This window comes from Coregonus clupeaformis, unplaced genomic scaffold, assembly GCF_020615455.1.
Source record: "Coregonus clupeaformis isolate EN_2021a unplaced genomic scaffold, ASM2061545v1 scaf2144, whole genome shotgun sequence".
Taxonomy (NCBI): Eukaryota; Metazoa; Chordata; class Actinopteri; order Salmoniformes; family Salmonidae; genus Coregonus; species Coregonus clupeaformis.
The window spans coordinates 8,578-27,815 of record NW_025535598.1 but is presented as its reverse complement, the minus strand read 5'-3'; the positions used below and the strand labels follow the sequence as shown (position 1 = coordinate 27,815).

The 19,238-nt window shown below is 43.2% G+C and overlaps 1 protein-coding gene across 3 annotated transcripts; it reads right to left on the bottom strand.

The window, feature by feature from the left end:
- Positions 1–356: 356 nt before the first annotated feature.
- Positions 357–4,228, bottom strand: LOC121586193 (serine/arginine repetitive matrix protein 1-like). Of its 3 annotated transcripts, none has more exons than XM_041902712.2 (5): positions 4,023–4,228; positions 2,257–2,406; positions 1,930–2,046; positions 1,706–1,813; positions 357–1,557 (listed from the first exon to the last, which is right to left on the bottom strand). In XM_041902712.2, the coding sequence occupies exons 1-5, from the start codon at positions 4,079–4,081 to the stop codon at positions 933–935; spliced, it is 1,059 nt and encodes a 352-aa protein (XP_041758646.1). In that variant the 5' UTR covers positions 4,082–4,228; the 3' UTR covers positions 357–932. The 3 variants fall into 3 exon arrangements, with proteins under 3 accessions (XP_041758646.1, XP_041758645.1, XP_041758647.1); XM_041902711.2 differs by having other exon boundaries at positions 2,257–2,418; positions 4,023–4,227; XM_041902713.1 differs by lacking the exon at positions 1,706–1,813 and having other exon boundaries at positions 2,257–2,418.
- Positions 4,229–19,238: the final 15,010 nt, after the last annotated feature.

Genomic DNA, 19,238 nt, shown 5'->3' with positions numbered 1-19,238 from the left:
AATGGAATAGAGTGAAGCACATGCAAAATCATAGAGGAAAACCTGGTTCAGTCTGCTTTCCAACAGACACTGGGAGACAAATTCACCTTTCAGCCACACAATAACTTAAAACACAAGGCCAACTGGAGTTTCTTACCAAGACGACATTGAATGTTCCTGATTGGCCTAATTAGTTGACTTAAATCAGCTTAAATCTATGGCAAGAGTTAATGGCTTTCTAGAAATGATCAACAACCAACTTGACAGAGCTTGAATAGTTTTTTAAAGAATAATGTACAAATATTGTACAATCCACATGTGCAAAGCTCTTAGACTTACCCAGAAACTCACAGCTGTAATCGCTGCCAAAGGTGACTTTAACATGTATTGACTGGGGTGTGAATACTTCTGTAAATGAGATATTTATGTTTTTAATTTCCAATAAATTCACAAAAATGTCTTAACATTTTCACTTTTGTCATTATGGGGTATCATGTGTAGATGGGTGAGAAATCTATTTTAATCAATTTTGAATTCAGGCTGTAACAACAAAATGGGGTATGAATACTTTCTGAAGGCACTGTACATGGTTGTTTTTTGTGTTCAGCTGTCTTTGTAAGTAGTATTGAAAGATACTGTTTGGACCACTGTTAGTTGTAAGAACAAGAACTGTAATGTAATGTACAAAGTGCACACATTTGAAAGAGGTATACTCGTTTTTTAACAATGCATTTAATGTCAACTTAAACAACATGACGAAAAGGGCTTTTAAGAAAATGTTCCTTTGTTTTCAAAAACATCCACAAAGGAAATATTTATTATTTAATGTATGTATACCTGAATATGTATTATACTAAACCAATATAACCAACTAGGAACTGAAAGTGGGCTTTTTTGACCACAAACCACTAACATCTCATGCTGAGCCTCCAGACCCACATATTTGACAACTTTTAACAAAACAGACTGAAGCTGACTTCCTCGTTCCACTTGTGAGTCTCGTGCCAGGCCCTGAAGCAGTTTCTGCCCGGTATGAGACAGAGGGCCACCTGACAGGCCTCACACTGCCAGATGGTTTTCACCCACTCTTTCCCCTGTTTGCACCACACACAGGCCTTCCTGCCCTGGGTGGCCCTCTGTGACCGACAGACAGACAAGGGGTTGTTCAGCGGGACAGGGCAGCACCTCGCCCTCTTCTTCTTCCTCCTCTCAGGGGGGGTGGGAACGGCCGTACCACTGCACCTGGCCCTCTTCCTGTCCTTCTTCCTCATCTTCTTCCTCTCAGGGGATGTGGAAAAGGCTGCACCGCTGGATGGGGATGTGGCTACACCTGACTTCAAGGTAGGGCTTGTCGCTACCTTAGATCTCAAGGTACGTGTAGTTATACCTATCTCACAGGTAGGGGCTGTGGCTGAAGGTGGCCTACGTCTAGTCTTCACTGGGTTAGGGGTCCAGGGTCTGGGAGGACATCTGGATCTCTTCACTTGCTGAGTGGCTGGTGGGCCAGGGATTATTTTCTTATTTGACTTCCTGGTGTCTAGAGGTTCAGAGAGAGGGGCTGGAGCTGGCTCCAACTTCCTGAGGTAGAACATGATAGAACAGACACAAATTAAACGAAAATCTTAGAACAGAAAACAATGTGGACAATAGAATCTGAAAATAAGAAATTGAGATTCAACTGACTACATAATAGTGTGACTATTGTATGAGATAACTAGTGAGTGACCTGGTCCTCTTCAGTCTCTTTGTGGCAGGTGGACCTGGGATCTCCATCTCCTTTGACTTCATGCTCTCTGGTGGCTCAGAGCGAGGGGCTGGGGCTGGCTCCAACTTTCTGAGGTAGAATAGACACAAAAGAAAATATGGACAATGTGGAACTACAAATTGGGATTCAACTATCTAATGGCGTGAATATAGTATGAAATAACTATGACTAGAGTGTAACCTGACCTGGTCCTCTTCAGTCGCTTTCTGGCAGGTGGGTTGAAGATTGCCGCCTTCTGCTGTGGCTCGCTGGTCTCTGCTGGCTCTGACAGAGGGTCTGGGTCTGGCTCTGGCTCAGACTTCCTGAGGGAGGTGGCACTCACAAATCATGAATTGTTCATTTAATTTAATTGTGTGACTCCGTTACTCACAGGGTTGGGAAAAGGCACTTTCTCCTTGGGGTGGTATTGGGGCTAAAACAATGGAAATGGGTTTAGATGCATGTCAGGTGTGTTAATTTGATTTTTTTATAACAAAAACAAGAACTGAGCATTTAGAATGTTTGAGACTTGCCTACTGATCTCAGTTGGGCCATCATTATACTTCTCTGCATCCTTTGTGACAGGTGGTCTGGGGATAGTCTTCTTCTTCTTCTTTGACATCCTGGTCTCTGGTGGTTCTCTGGTGGAGTCGGACACAAGGACCGGAGCTGCATCCTCCTCCCTGAGAGAGGAACTGTATTACAAGAACTGAGTTGGTAGACTCAGTGATATGACGTAGATGCAGAAGGTAAACAGCATAGTAGGGTTGAAGCGAAAGGCTCAACTTCTTCCGCTGTTTTGGTCCCCTGGCTACCATGCTGTAACAGCGTGAAGCAAACTCGTGCACATGCGCAGATACTGTGTGTGCCTGTGTGAGAGCGTGAAGCCAAGTGCTCTGCTGGTCAGATACTGTGTAGCAACCTAGCGGTGCCAAAAGCCCTGGTCTGCCTTAGAAAGCCTATTTAAATTATGATAGCCAGAATGGCCCCCAATTTTTTTTTAAACAGCTGGGCTCTAAAATGTGTTTTCTTTTCAAGTTCGCTACAAATCGATATATTTAATTAAATAGTGATCCATTCTGACTACTAGTCATCACACAGGACCATGTACTGACACAGACCTACTCCTGAGTGGCGCAGTGGTCTAAGGCACTGCATCGCAGTGCTAACTGTGCCACTAGAGATCCTGGTTCGAATCCAGGCTCTGTAGCAGCCGGCCGCGACCGGGAGACTCATGGGCGGCGCACAATTGGCCCAGCGTTGTCCAGGGTAGGGGAGGGAATGGCCGGCAGGGATGTAGCTCAGTTGATAGAGCATGGCGTTTGCAACGCCAGGGTTGTGGGTTTGATTCCCACGGGGGGCCAGTATAAAAAAAAAAAAATTGTATTCACTAACTGTAAGTCGCTCTGGATAAGAGCGTCTGCTAAATGACGTAAATGTAAATGTAGACCAATCACAGGCCAGCAGGCTATGAAGAGACGTGCGCCGTGTCTCTCAGGCAGGATGAAAACGACTACATCGAACATGACTCTTTGCTAATTATGGCCACTTTCTCTATGATCCTTCGTGATTTTGGTGCCATTCAGCCCCATTAGGCAGGTCATGACTAGAAGGGATACAGCTTTTGACAAATGAATATACAATTTTACTCCGTAGCAGGTTAGGATAACTTGCACAGCAGGTTAGGAGAGTTAACATAGCAGGTTAGGATAATTAGGTTAAGGTTAGGAAAAGGGTTAGGGTTAGTTATCTAAAAGAAAATAAAAAATCAACTTTTGATGTTAATGTGACAAAAGCTGTATACCTTCTAGCCATGACCCATTCAGCAATATGGGGCGCTTCAAATTCAAATACTTCCGACCTTTTCTGTCGCCTGGTGACTTTTGGACTAAAACAAAGTAAATAGATTTAGATACATATGTAGAGTATACCTAAAGGTAAAGGTCTTTTATAATTACTAATTTAGTTAAAACAAAAACTCTTTAGGGCCAAGGCATCCACTCTGTTTGATGAGATATCGTCGGCATCATCAAAGGATCCAGACCACCTGTGTCCAAACGTCTTCTTAAAAAGCAGATGTGCTTAAAACATGAATGTTGGCTGCAATTTCCTACAAACTTGGCATTTTCGAAATTCTAATTTCATACCCAACCTTTAACTGAAATGGAAGCGTTGCTCTGTTATTTCATCAGTTCTGGACATGTTTGGTCCGAGCCGAGATGCATGCAAATTGGAGCTAACAGGTTTACAATGCATAAAAAAGTATAAGCTAAATGTATATGCATATTTCACAACTCACCTCTTTGTCTTATTCTGGACATTATGCTTGGTCTGTCCTCTCTGGTCCTCGCTTTTCATCTCCGGAAAGGACAGGTGGTCTTTTTCAGCCCGCGCTCACAATTGTTGGGGGTAAGGTCTTCCGACTGGTGGCAACAGGAATAGTATCCGGTGGCCAACAACCACACAATGAATCCGCGCGCGGACTCACTGATATTGGTCAATTAGTTCCACCGCGTTTCTAATGTTCAACATAGGCTACTATCTAAAGTTAGAAAGAGTAAAATAGTAGAGCAGCATTCTTAACTCAAGGTACTAAAATCTTTATTATGCACAGTTCAAATATAAATCACCTAGGTTCAAATATAAACTACCTATCTCTTCCATTGTGCAAGCGACTAGTGAATTTAAAAAGGTAGGAAAATCCATCCATATTGTGTGTAGGCCTACTGTACAAAGAATATGTGTTGTAAATTTGGTTATATATAAATAGAGACCCAAAGCTCCTCATTTAGCCTAAAACCACCTTTCTATGGGCCTGTTCCAAAGTAGCATTTAATTGTGCAACTATATGCTATTATTGTGTGAAGCTACGAAAATAGCCTAGGCTGCTACATTAACATTTATTCTGGCAATTTGTGTAACAGTTAGGCTATGTTGTGTGTGTGTTCTGCAGCGGTGAAAACGTCATGAATTATTTTCCTGTTATCTCTTCTTTCCCGCCATGGCGGTAAACGTTTTAGAACCGTGTAACACATTATTACGTGTTTCACGGTTCAGTTAGGATGACTACCTTGTTTTAGTGTGGATCAGAACCTTGATGTAACAATGTTACAGGTAATAATGTTGCGTTCTGACCACGCCCACCCTTAATAAAGAATAGGAATTTTCAAATGTCTTCATAGTTTGAGCAGACATGGAGAACAGCAAGGGCGACCAACCCCCTGAGAAAAATCTGATTGGGCCTTCACTACCTTTCTCAGAGGCTGTATTATTCGATGGCCAGCCAGACTGCCAGATGTATCCCTTGGTGAACAGAGAGATGTTTGGAGGCCTGTCCTCAACACCAAGCCAGGAGCCAGGGACACCCAAGCTCAGGCGCACCAACTCTGACTTCTGCAGAGAACTGGAGTGTCAACTGAAAGGCTGCTTCGATGGTCCAGCTCTGAGCAGTGACTTCCTCTATGAAGACCCTGTCTCTCTAAAATACTCTTTTTTCAAAGAGTTAGGGGATCTGGGCCTGGAGAACTCTGGGGCAACATGTTCAACCATCGAGGAGCCCCAGCCTGCATGTTCAACCATCCTTGAGACCACCACACCTGAGCCTGGCTCTCCAAGCCCACCGCCAACTGTCTTACCTGTAGACCTGGCTGCTGAGACTGCCCCTTCCCTTCAGGAGCTCTTCCAGCCACAGATGTTCCCTGAAGTGTTCGGACCAGGCTGTGGTATAGGTAGCACTGACCTGCTGCTGCCTACCAGCACACCCCCTCCTGGTTACTCACCAGCCCGTGGATCCACCCAGGGCGAGGGTGGACCCAACTGGGGCTCTATGAACAACCTCAGTCTGGACCCGAACTCAGCCCCGACCACACCGCTACTATCCCAGCATGCCCTGCCACAGGTGGAAGAGGCTCAGCGCTCTCAGCTCTGCCGTGACTCCATCTTTGAGCCAGGGTTTAGCCCAGCCCACCCCTGGCCCCAGGTGGTGAAGTTTGATGCTACCCCCCAGGCTCCCACCACCACCACCGCCCATCTCTCAGACCCCCTGAAACCCACTGACGCCACCCCTCTGCTCTCCCAGCCCAGCAGCCCTCTGCCAATGAGCACCAGGGACGCCGGCCAGATCCACATCCATGTCACTGGGGTCAAAGAGGCGGTTGTCATGGTGACGGAGGTGGAAGGGGAGGCGACAGAGGAGCTTCAGAGCCTGATGACCGTGGCACCCCAGTCGTCGTGCTGCCAGCTGGTGATGGAACAGCCAGAGAATGCAGTGAGAGAGGGAGAGGGGGATGAGAAGGAGAAGGAGAAGGAGAAGGCTGGACGCTGCTGGAGTGGAGGGTGCTGTTTCTTCTCTTGCATGTCGAGCAAAACAGAGCAATGAATAAAATTACATTTCTATCTCTTTTGTGTGTTTTTATACTGTATGATTTATACTGAGTGTACAAAACATTAGGAAAACCTTCCTAATATTGAGTTGCACCCAGTGGCGGCTGGCCGATAGAGGGCGCTAGGGCGCCGCCCTCTTAAATAAAATTATTTTAAAAAATAAAAAAATAAAAAATAATAATAATAATAATAATAAAAACATCAGTATGTCAATATTTGTGTGTTTGAAATATGGAATGCACACAGTAATATGTGTAAGATATGATAGAAAATCATATTCGCAACCTTTCCTCTGCCTGTCAAACGCCTCGTCAGCTCTGGGCGATACAGAAAGTGCCCCGAGGAGGCGGGTCTACGTAGCAGTTAAGCCAATTGCTAATTTAAGATATGAATGTATGACATAAAATGTAGTCAATAAGCGATCTTAAATCGAATCCAAGGAGGGCGATTATTTTACCGCCCCAAGCTCGCCCCTGATAAAATAAGGACCGGGGTCCAGTGACGCCATTTTTACTAGACAACAATGGCGAACGCAAACGTTACTCCTCCAAGACCCAACCCTAACTCGGTGAAATCTCTCCTCCAAGATCCGTTTGAGAGGAGAACTTTGTCAGAGAAAGTTCGGGTGAAAGAGCTGGGCCCAGATCAACCTGACCTCTCAATCAGACAGCAGGCTAGCGAGAAAGGGAAGCAGTATATGCGCGGCTTCTCCCGTAGCTGGTACACCAGGAAGGCTTGGCTAGCTGGGTGCACTGATGCTAATGCTTTATTTTGCTTTCCGTGCTTGCTTTTTAAAACGACGGGGTCAGATTCAGCATGGACAGGTACCGGAGTGAGGGATATGAAGCACCTGTCAGAGAAGGTAAAGAAACATGAGAACACCAGGGCACACATGGACAACTCTGTAAAGCTAGCTGTATTAGGAAGGGTGAACATTGCTACGCAGCTGGATGACGGCCACAGGATTGCGGTGAGGAAACACAATGAGGAGGTGGATAAAAACAGGCACATTCTATCCAAAATTATCGATTGTGTGAAGTTCTGTGGGGCTTTTGAGTTGGCCTTGCGTGGGCACGAGGAGACTGACTCCTCAGACAACCCCGGCATTTTCCGGGGCTTAGTGGATTTTGTTGCCTCCCTCGACAGTGTGCTGGAGGAGCACCTGAAGACAGCTACCGTTTTTAAGGGCACGTCAAAGACGATACAGAACGAGCTGTTGGACTGTATGCTGTCAATGCTTAAGGATTACATCCTGGAGGAAGTAAAGAGTGCTGATTTTATCGCCATTCAAGCTGACGAGACGACTGACGTTTCCACCCACTGCCAGTTGGTGCTTGTGTGAGTGATTATCATAGAGCCGTCACAATTATATTTGTTTTAGTATTTTAAAAGGAAAGAGAAGACACAATCAGACGTTGATAATAATGCAGGAAAGTACTACACAGTTTGTAATAATTATTCAGGTGTCCACCAGGTCAATTTCTAGAAGAGGCCTAGTTGTTATTGAATATTAACTTTATTGCTAAGTGAACAGCAGAACAAAATTATGTTGCATCCCTCTCACAAATGTAATAGAAAAAGGCTTTAAAACGTAATAACATCAGTTAATTATGTACATCACAGGTTAAAAGCAGTTACTAGACATAGTTTGTGTGTATATACACACTGTCTGTCTGTCTGTCTGTCTGTCTGTCTGTCTATATATATATATATAAGTCACTGGTTGTGTGTTGAGGGGGAATTACAGTGAGTTAAGAAGTCTGATTGCAAGTTATCAAATTAAACTTTATTTTTGGACCCAGGGCCTCAATTCCCTCTTTGTGTGGGGACAGCGCATCTGACGAGCAGCAACAGCCCATCAAGCGACGGAGGATGCTGGGACCAGGAGAACAACAGAGGTTGGCTATAGAGGTAAGTTGTGATGTAATTGTCAGTGTTTCCCACCTAGAACTTTTTTCAGGCCTGGTAGTATGTAGCCAAAACCCTGAACAATCAGCACCTTGGTAATCATATACTTGAGTTGGACATAGGCATGTGTCAGTCAGGATCACTTGCATCAAAAATAGCTTAATTGCAAATTAAAGCTGATGATGTATCTTTTACAGGTATGTGATACCATCCTGAGTCATGCCAAAGAGAGGTTCTCCTTCACCCAGCACCTCATCAGCGCAACACTATTGCACGGAGAGTTGTTCCCACAACACAGTGTGAAGTTCCCCGATACAGCGCTTGAAACAACCGTGGAGGCGTACCCCATGTTGAACAAGGCCAAGCTCAAAACCAAACTGTCCCTCATCTATGAGAACAGTGAGTTCAAGGCTTGTAGTGGTGCAGTGCCCCTGTACCAGTTCTTCATGGAGAACAACCTTCAGAGCACTTTCACAGAGACTGCCAGCCTCCTCAAGATCCTCATCACCACACCCATGACAACTGCTGAGTCAGAAAGGTGCTTCTCTACACTGAAAAGGATCAAGACCTTCCTGAGAAACAGCATGACACAGGATCGCCTGAACGCTCTGGCCATGCTCTCCATGGAGAAGAAACTTGTCAGGGACATTCCTGACTTTAATCAAAGGGTCATTGAGAGGTTTGCCACTCAGAAGGACAGACGGGCAAAATTCCTGTACAAATAAGATGACAGACACACACACACAGAGCAGCTCTGGCCGCATGTTTCTTTGTATATAGTTGACCTTAGCATAAAAAAATCCAGTTATATATGGTACTCTAGAAAGTCTTAATAGTGTCTTTGCTAATATTACTGTATATATGTTGTTTTGTATCAATTAATTGTTGCAGTTCTGGAGCACATTAACAATTAGTCACATTTAGTATGATCATAAAATACTGTATGCTATTCTTCCAGTCAAAGGTTTGAGTTCATCCACTTGATATCCATTTCTATATTATACATCCTTTCATACAGTGTAAGATTTCCTATAAACTTTATAATAATTTCATGTTATTGTCCACTTTCCACTCTGTTCTGACAGCATGCCTGTTGCGTTGCCTGTTTACTACCAATGGTGAAAAGTTCACTTTAAATGCAAATGAAAGGCTTGGGTTTGTGTAATATGTTTTTGTGTAAGAATGCCTCAACTTTTTTAATATTGGCATTAAATAATTACTGAATGTTTCACTGAGCACTGCTGTCCTGCAGTTTGTGTTAAAATATATCGCGATGGTTACAGGAAAAAAAAGTATGGCACAGCCCCACCGAGAATATTTTTCACCAGCCGCCACTGGTTGCACCCCTTTTGCCCTCAGAACAGCCTCAATTTGCCAGGGCATGGACTCTACAAGGTGTCGAAAGCATTCAACAGGGATGCTGGCCCATGTTGACTCCAATGCTTCCCACAGTTGTGTCAAGTTGGCTGGATGTCCTTTGGGTGGTGGACCATTCTTGATACACAGGAGAAACTGTTGAGCGGGAAAAACCCAGCAGCGTTGCAGTTCTTGACACAAACCGGTGCGCCTGGCACCTACTATCATACCCCGTTCAAAGGCACTTAAATATTTTGTCTTGCCCATTCACCCTCTGAATGGCAGACATACACAATCCATGTCTCATTAACCGGTCTCCTCCCCTTCATCTACACTGATTGAAGTGGATTTAACAGGTGACATCAATAAAGGATCATAGCTTTCAACTGGATTCACCTGGTCAGTAATGTCATGGAAAGAGCAGGTGTTCCTATGTTTTGTACACACAGTGTGTATTGCTGAGATTACTGAGACTGTATACTGTATCTCCAGGGCCCATAGTGTTAATTCTTAAAAATATAAATTAGTTAAACATTTTTTGTATAACTGACATTTATATTATATTTAATATAATTATTATTGTTTTAAAGATTTTTTTTAAAGAATTGTATTTTATTTGTATACACATTTTATTGAGTATAGTGTGCAAATTACAAACACTCACAAAAGCTCTGTTTGATAAGACATTGTCATTAAAGGATCCAGAGCACCCGAGTCCAAACGTCTTCTTAAAAAGCAGACTTGCTTAAAAACATGAGTGTGGGCTACAATTTTCTAAAACTTGGCATTTTCGAAGTTCTATATAATTGCATACAAGGCAACTTTGAACTGAAATGGAAGCATTGCTCTGTTCTTTAATCAGTTCTGGACATGTTAGGTCCGAGCCTACTAGACGCATGCAAATTGGAGCTAACAGGCCTGGTAGCTACATCCACCATAGGCTTACAATGTATAAGAAAGGATAAGGCTAAACATAAACATCAATTTATATGCATATTTCATAACTGACCTCTTGGTCTTATTCTGGAAATGATGCTTGATCTGTCCACTCTGTCCCCACTTTTCATCTCCGGAAAGGACTGGTGGGCTTTTTCCCACTGCGCTCACCATTGTTGGAGGCTAGATCTTCGACGGTCTAAAGATAATAGACACTGGCGCTCTCTGGGGATGGAATTACTGTACGTCCACTTGAAGTAGGCTAGGCTGTCTCCCATCATGTTCGTGTGGTAAATTCTGCTGTGTCTATGTTCATGCACACAGATGTCTACCATTATTATCAAGGAATATGTTACATAAAAAAACAAGTAAATCCACCAAAAACAAGGTGCTCATTCATTCTTTATTTCTGTTAAATAATGCTGTTTCTGGCCTGCAGATGGCAGCATGAGATGAATAGTCAATTTGAAGAGAGCTGCATAAATACAAAGCCCGCTGAATATCTAGAGTTAGGCCTATATGTCCGGTATAGGAACTGTGGTTCTAACTTCTGTTCCAGGTAATTGCGGTTTTGGAATTTATGTACCATGAATATTGACAATTTAATATGAATTGATTGATAGGCTATTCATAGGCTATTGTCTATTAATTAATCAGTTTTAAAGTGCCACTGGCCCTTCAAAATGATCTGTGACAACAAATGTGTCACCTCTCATAAGCATGTCAGGACACCTTTTTCTTATACCTTTATTCTATATGCCTTCTTTATACTGTATGAAATCATACTATTCCACAGAATACAGAATACAGCCAACACTGATGATTTTACTGTGTGTTATTACCATATTATGAAATGTTCCTTTTGAATTAGATTTCTTAGAAATGTGGAAATCTGTCCTCACACTCTCTTAAATGACAATCTATGCCTCTCTCTCTCTCTCTCTCTCTCTCTCTCTCTCTCTCTCTCTCTCTCTCTTACACACACACACACACTCTCTCTCTCTCTCCCTCTTGCGCTCCCGGTCTCACATGCACGCGCCTCGTTCTCCTCAGCAGCAGCACCACAAACACCACGTCGCCATGGAAACCGCTGAGAGACGCGTCGAGAGTGAGAGATGGGAAGGGGAACGCGAGCTGTGGGGAGAGATAGAGAGAGAGGGGGACACAATGAGAACAGCAAGGGAGACATGAAAGGTTAGGGTGTTACCTACCATACGGGGCGGACGCGCGTGCTCCCAACCCCCGCACCCCAAAACCCAGCCAAACCCCCTTCACCTCTAACCTTCCCCCAATTTCTAATTCAGAGCCCCCACCCCAGATTGTGTTCCCCTTATGCCCTTCCTTCCTCCCTTTTTCCCTGGCCCCCCATACACACACCTCTCCCCATCTTTGCACTCCATCCCTCTCGTGTTCAGACAGGCAGCTCGCATGGCGGGGATAGAGACGTTCTCCGATGGAAGCACTGGTAAATTTTCACCTCCAAAAAAAGACAAGGGCTCACCTTTGCATAGTGATCTTTGCATTCTGCTTCCTCCCATGTTTCCCCTCTGCCTCTTCCCATCCTCTCTATACCCTCCACCTTCTTCTCAAGTATATTGCTTTTCTGTTTCAATTCACAACCAGAAAGACCTTAGTCCAATTTCGAGGAGGCTAACTTGCCTGTGTCATAGAGAGGGAGAGAGAGAAGGAGATGGACAGAGAAATATCGGCCTTAATGATTTCTTGCGCGGGCAGGGATTTTCTTTTTATTGATTAGAAAATAAATTAATTTATGTGGGCAACCCTTTCCCTCTGTCCCTCACATACCCCCGCTCTCCTTCTCTCGGTGGGCGAATGACGCTGTCTTTTACCTGCTCTGCATGCCGTGTTTCTGGTTGTGAATCGCGCGAATATTTGATTTGGAATATGAGTTCGCTCTACATTATGTATGCACGTCCATCATGTGTCTGTCTGCGCTTGCGTTCGTTGAATGCGAACATTACGCACTGAATGTTTCCTCTTACCGTTTATTGATATGATATGCTGTGTATTGTGATTATAATGTCCATATGTCTATTTACATAGCAAGAGTACATTTTGCTTTGCTTTCATGACTGGGGTTTGCGATGAGTCATTTGGTTCAGATGTCCAGACCGAACGTTGCACAATGAGTGGTTATTGAAAGCCGTTTTTGAAATATTCTATAACCCGAATTCAGTGGAATCCCTTGATGCCGATATGAGCGTTTGTTGTTTGCCGTTTAATTGTGTATAGTCTTCAAATGTCCGCCATGAGAGAAAAGCCTATATGTTCACCCACTCAGTGGACACGAATAGGCTACTATTTGCCCTTGAATGTGACAGTATAAAGGCTATGTGTATTTAGTGTTATTGGGTGGGATTTGTAATCAATGTGGTCGATATTTGTTCGGCAGCATCCCCGATCGCCGCAGATATTAGGCTACCTACCACAATACCACGGCCCCTACACGGCCAGTAGGAGTGTTAGCGCTGTTGTAGGGCAGATAGACCGCAGAAGGGAAATCGATGGACAGAGTGAGTTAATTATGAGAAAATCAATTAAGAGGAGGGGATTGGGCCTTTATAAGGCCGAGCACTGAGACAGAGCACGGGCAGAGGAGGAGAGGAGAGCTGGGGACGGCGGATACACTCAGCCTGCAGGGTTTGGCCGAGGTTCATCCTCTGTCCGTCCGGCTCTGCTCTTCCATCTCGCTCCTGACTCTAGTAAACTGAGCATTCCCTGTGATGTAATTGAAGAAAGGCAGTGTGATCTTATCTCTTTTAACCCAAATCTGTTCATGAAATAAAGCATTGATCACTGTGTTGAAATGATGATTGTCACGTAGGCTAGTTATGTTTTGTGTTTTTATGTAATGTAATATTAAGAATTGCCTCATCCTGGGAATCGTTGCTATTTGAAACACAGTCTTCTCACACATAACTGCAACTGGGCAGCAGAGGTGCCTACAGCACACACCACACCTCTGCTGCCCAGGCCCACACCTCTGCTGCCCAGTTGCAGTTATGTGTGTGCGTGCATGTGCAAGTGCCCATATATTACTGATGTTGGGCCCGCTAACATTCGGATAACCTATTGCCATTTAGAGGTCATTATGTGGCTCCACGTGCAGTGGTTTATTCACCAACCACGTGCGGCATAAATAGAGGGACCAAGGACTTGGAGGGACAGACAGACAGGCACGAGAGAAAAAAGACACAGGAGGACATGATACACAAATAATGCCCCGGAAGCCCCACAAACCGTGGTCCACTGGTTAATGAGCAACAGACACTGGTCAGTGGTCAGAGACAGATGTTTCAGACAGGGTTTAAGCTGAGACAGAGAGAGAAGCATATAGCATTATCATATGATTAGTTAAGGCCGTGGATAGGCCTAATTGTCAGCCACGCAAACACACTTTTAATCAGAGATTGGGTGATAGTTTGTTAGCTGGAATATAATGTTTAAATATTAACGAGCTTGCTTCTATGGGCTATATTTCGGTAAAGTCCACACAATACAGTCTACAGTCCAGTGTAGGCTATTTTACCATTATGGTCTTACATCTCTATATTTTCCTACATAGGCCTACAATATTATCTAATAATGTGGTGTAAAAAATATAGAACCTTCGTGCGTAGTGCGGTGCGTATTAATTATTTGGTAAAAATGGAGAAAGAATTGTGTGCGCTGAGAATATTCAAATTTGATTTAATACATTCCACATAAAGTAGGCCTATACCGTGTATCTCTCAGTTTTAAAATCTTAAAGTCGTGATGGTGATTAGTTTTAACAGTATTCAGTTAGCCTACAGATACATTGGCTATTTATTCAATAAGCATATGAAGCAAGTGTTGTTAGCGTTTTCCACCAATCTCTTTTAAATTCGGTAAGGGAAAACCCACTCAGCTCTGTTCTTAATCCAGTCAATTGAATAACGATGATAATTTGAGGGTTGGTTGTTTGATTAGGGTATGAATCGCTATTTAACTAGTACGTTTTTCTAAACTTAGGATACCTATTAAGAATACAAAATGTGTGCGTGTGTGTGTGTGTGTGTGTGTGTGTGTGTGTGTGTGTGTGTAAAAGCACTTGAATATGTGCACTGGAATGCAATTAAACACGATTTGCTGAATATGGTTATGTAATAGCATATGCATATTTGCATTCAAAATTAAAGTTGATAATAAAATGGATAAAACGAAAGGAAAGTCTTACAATTGCACTACCCAATAATAATAATAATATTTTAATGCAGAATTTCATGCTCTTAATACGATAGGCCTATTTGAAAGCAAATGAGAGATAAGACAAGCAAAGTCATTACATGTAATATAGTTTCCAGAACTAGTTCATAGTATTGTGGTTTTAGGAAGTCATACCAACAAAGTAGGCCTATCTAAAATGACGAACCAACCCTAAACCAGAAAACGTTAGGATTTCCTTTACATGCGTTTTATAATAGGCTGTATTTTCTCATGCAAATATGTAAAATACCCATGTATCTGTGAATATGCAACGATATTTGCGTTTTAAGAAAGCCCCTGCTTTTCGCTGGAAAACTAAATGTTCCATATAGCATGTCTTCAAATTCATAGGCTATGTGATCAAATTCCATGATGAAAACCATAATCAACCACAGTAGGGCTGTTCTGAGTTTGTGTTTTTATGCCTATATCTGGAATATTTAAAAACCATGAAACAAAGCTTTAACGATGTTATTGCTGTCAGATGAAATATACATTCCTTAGCATTAGCTATGTAGGCCTATATTCATTTTGTATATTTATTTCTTCTTGTGCACTAGGTTACATTTACGTTTCATTCTGCTTATTCATTTGCGTTTTGTAACTTTGACACTATCTGCAAGGTGTTTTGTACCATGTTATTGTGCATTCTTTCGGACCCGTTCAAAGAGGTTGGACTTTTCTTTAAAAAACAGATTGTTCACATAGGCTACCCTATAATTATAAAGTTTAGCATACATTACGTAAATAATTACATGCAAAAGCCTATAACATGTCGGAAGAAATCTGCATTGTGACACAGCAGAGATATTTCAAAGAAAACATTTTTGGATGTTGAATGGAGAATTGTTCATACATAATATTCAAATCTACATATAAAAAAATTAATTCTTTCATTTTATATTGCCCACTTGCAAATGCATGGAGACAATTACACAGGCTGTACTAATTTATTGTTGCTCGATTATCAAGACATACACCATGCATAACGGGACAAAGTTTAACCACTGTGCAATGAAACTTGCATATTTTAAATGTTTGTTTTTTTCACCAGGAATGAGGGTCTTCATTCTCTTAGTCATTCGATCTAAAAAAACATTCTGAGATTATGAGGAGTTTTAAACACAAACCCCATATGCCTCAAACATGAACTAAAATGTGTTGATAGGTCGTTTACAATAGAGGCTATCGGACCAGATGTATTTGAACTTGAACTAATGATCATAATTAAATCAACTACGATATTATAATTCCAATAAGCAAAAGCAGTGTAGCCTACAAGCCTACATCGTTATAGATGCCATATGACATGTAATATTCAATCAAACTGATGTGAAACAAACTGTTGTTAATCAATTTTCCTTGACTGTTCTTTTGCTAACATTTTCTATAGGCTTATGTCTGAGAATATTTCAGCTACCTATACAACTATAGGGTAAACGTAGCCTGTTGTGTTAAGAGGTTGCAAATGTTTTTAAAACAGTCTTTCAATTGTATAGTCATAAGCTATTTTTGATATTGCAAAACTAAACCCACAATTTATATAACATAGTTATGGTTGGTGAGTAGCCTAAATAGGATATTCTTGTGGAACCAAACAGTCTAAAATGATTGGGCTATGTAGCCTAATATCTGAAACCATATTCTAAATCGTTTCTTGGGAGCTTATAGATTTTTTAGAGTTCAGTTGGCAGGTGTACTTTACAAATCCTCATAGGTTTATTACACCAACTGTTTTCAGTGTCTCAACTTTACAAGTGATAGGCTAAGATACCTTAGAAAACGAGGATACATTGTCTATAGATTTTTCGTTACAGCACCAGTCATTATCAGCACCACAGGCCGTACTAAAATGAATCAATTTTCTGTGCACGATTCTCCCCCCAAATGGTGTTGGGTCTCTCCGCGGCCCGGAGCACAATGCAGTAATGACCCGCGGGTCAAAGGCCGCTTGGCCAGTCCCTCAATTAAAGCGGAAAAATTGCAATTGCACGTCGCAGCCTTTCTGTGACAAGAAGGGACCAGTGTTGACCGTTAGACCACAGGATATGAGCCATGTTTGTGTACGTTTTTTTTCTCCACCATACTTCTCCACATTGTTCGACTTAAAAATGCATTATAACATGGCTTAAATCAATTCGTTTTGTTGAATTGTATTTAACATATAGAGCCCATATTTTACATTTACATTTACATTTTAGTAATTTAGCAGACGCTCTTATCCAGAGCGACTTACAGTTAGTGAGTGCATACATTTTCATACTGGCCCCCCGTGGGAATTGAACCTACAACCCTGGCGTTGCAAGCGCCTTGCTCTACCAACTGAGCTCTAACAACTGAGCTACAGTAATTTAGCAATATAAAATATCTGCTGTAGGCCTATTTAGAAAGGCCTATATATATATTTAGAAGTTGTAGGCTATGCCTTTATAAAAGCTGCTATATAGCCTACTCAGTAGGCTATCATTGTTTTTAGTTGTCAATATTTTTCAAGAAATATTAAATAGGCAAAGGGGAGGAATGAATAACAGTGGAAATATTAGGCAGTGATTTTTGTAATGTTGACTATATGGCTATTGTAACACATTTTCATGTAATTGATAGTGGTGCTTTTGGTTTTGGGATAATTTGATGATGCGTTTTTTCAAGATATCAAGTGGGTTTTTTTCTCCACTCCACACCACATTATATAAATGTCATGAACCCTCCAGCGTCAGTGGCTATTGAATAGTATCCTATCTAATTCATGACTAAATCATGATCATTGCTCGGTCGATTGGCTTGATAAATCGTTGTAATCATCCGAAAATTTCGCATTGGCAAAAGCGTTGACTTTCTTGCCAAACGAGCTTTATCTGTAAATAGGTTTTCAATAAGTGACAGGAAAGAAGTGATAAATTGATCAACAATGACCACAATGAAACAGGCTCTTGTGAGGACACACATGCCCTTTCTGTGAGTGTGTCTGAGGTCTGTGTGTGGTTAGAATATGATCAAGCCTGGGGTCAGAGTTCAGGTTCATCCCAGACAGACACGACCCTGGGAGACAGCGTGACCTCTGTGTTTAAACTCGGGTGGGGGAGGAGAGAGAGGACAACGGGGAAGGAGAGAGGGACAGGGAAAGGATAGAGGGACCGGAGAAGGAGGAAAGGGTAGGAGACCGAGGGACAGGGTGAAGGAGATAAGGAAGAAGGAGTGAGATAGGGACAGAAAGGTGGCGAGAGAGGGAGGAAGAAGGAGTGAGATAGGGACTGAAAGGTGGCGCGAGAGGGGGGAAGAAGGAGTGAGATAGGGACTGAAAGGTGGCGAGAGAGGGAGGAAGAAGGAGTGAGATAGGGACTGAAAGGTGGCGAGAGAGGGGGGAAGAAGGAGTGAGATAGGGATTGAAAGGTGGCGAGAGAGGGGGAAAGAAACGAGATGGGGAGTTGAAGGGGAGCGGTAGAGAGAGAGAGAGAGAGAGAGAGAGAGAGAGAGAGAGAGAGAGAGAGAGAGAGAGAGACAGACAGACAGACCCACCCACAGGGATAATCATTGAATATAACTTGGTTTGTCCATGTATGTTCCAGCAGCGGTCTGGTCTGGATGTGGTCCCTCCTGCTCCTGCTGCTAGATGCAGTGAATTAACACCTGACCCTGGCTTCTGACCCCACACCCCTTCCCCCTGCTATGCACAGCTACCCCCAGCAGCAGCAGCAAATGTGTGTTATCTAGCCTGGACAGGACACACACACACACACACACACACACAAACACACTTACAAGCACACAATGTAGTGAATTATATAGTGAATATATGAGGAAAGGGATTGAGAGGATGTTCTCTTTACACACAACCCCCGATCCTGCCTTCCAATCCCACAGTCACAATCCCCAGATCCTGCCTTCTAATCCCACAGTCACTACCCCTGATCCTGCCTTCCAATCCCACAGTCACAATCCCCAGATCCTGCCTTCTAATCCCACAGTCACTACCCCGATCCTGCCTTCTAATCCCACAGTCACAACCCCCCAATCCTGCCTTCTAATCCCACAGTCACAACCCCCCGATCCTGCCTTCTAATCCCACAGTCACAACCCCCCGATCCTGCCTTCTAATCCCACAGTCTCAACCCCCAGATCCTGCCTTCCAATCCCACAGTCACAACCCCCAGATCCTGCCTTCCAATCCCACAGTCACAACCCCCAGATTCTGCCTTCCAATCCCACAGTCACAACCCCCAGATTCTGCCTTCTAATCCCACAGTCACAACCCCCCGATCCTGCCTTCTAATCCCACAGTCACAACCCCCAGATTCTGCCTTCTAATCCCACAGTCACAACCCCCCGATCCTGCCTTCTAATCCCACAGTCACAACCCCCAGATCCTGCCTTCCAATCCCACAGTCACAACCCCCAGATCCTGCCTTCCAATCCCACAGTCACAACCCCCAGATCCTGCTTTCCAATCCCACAGTCACAACCCCCAGATCCTGCCTTCCAATCCCACAGTCACAACCCCCAGATCCTGCCTTCCAATCCCACAGTCACAACCCCCAGATCCTGCCTTCCAATCCCACAGTCACAATCCTAAAAGATCTCAGTGTCACTGCCTTAGAGCATAATGACCATGAAATAATAGTCGTATCTCCACGCAATGACCAGAGGTATAGCAGCTGCCACCCCCACAACCCAGACCCATCCCTAG

Coding starts and splice junctions, on each gene's coding strand:
- LOC121586193 (XM_041902711.2), bottom strand. CDS start 4,081: ATGAAAAGCGAGGACCAGAGAGGACAGACCAAGCATAATGTCCAGAAT. Junction 1,814..1,929: donor AAGCGACTGAAGAGGACCAG/GTCAGGTTACAC, acceptor ATTCTACCTCAG/AAAGTTGGAGCCAGCCCCAG. Junction 1,558..1,705: donor AAGAGACTGAAGAGGACCAG/GTCACTCACTAG, acceptor GTTCTACCTCAG/GAAGTTGGAGCCAGCTCCAG.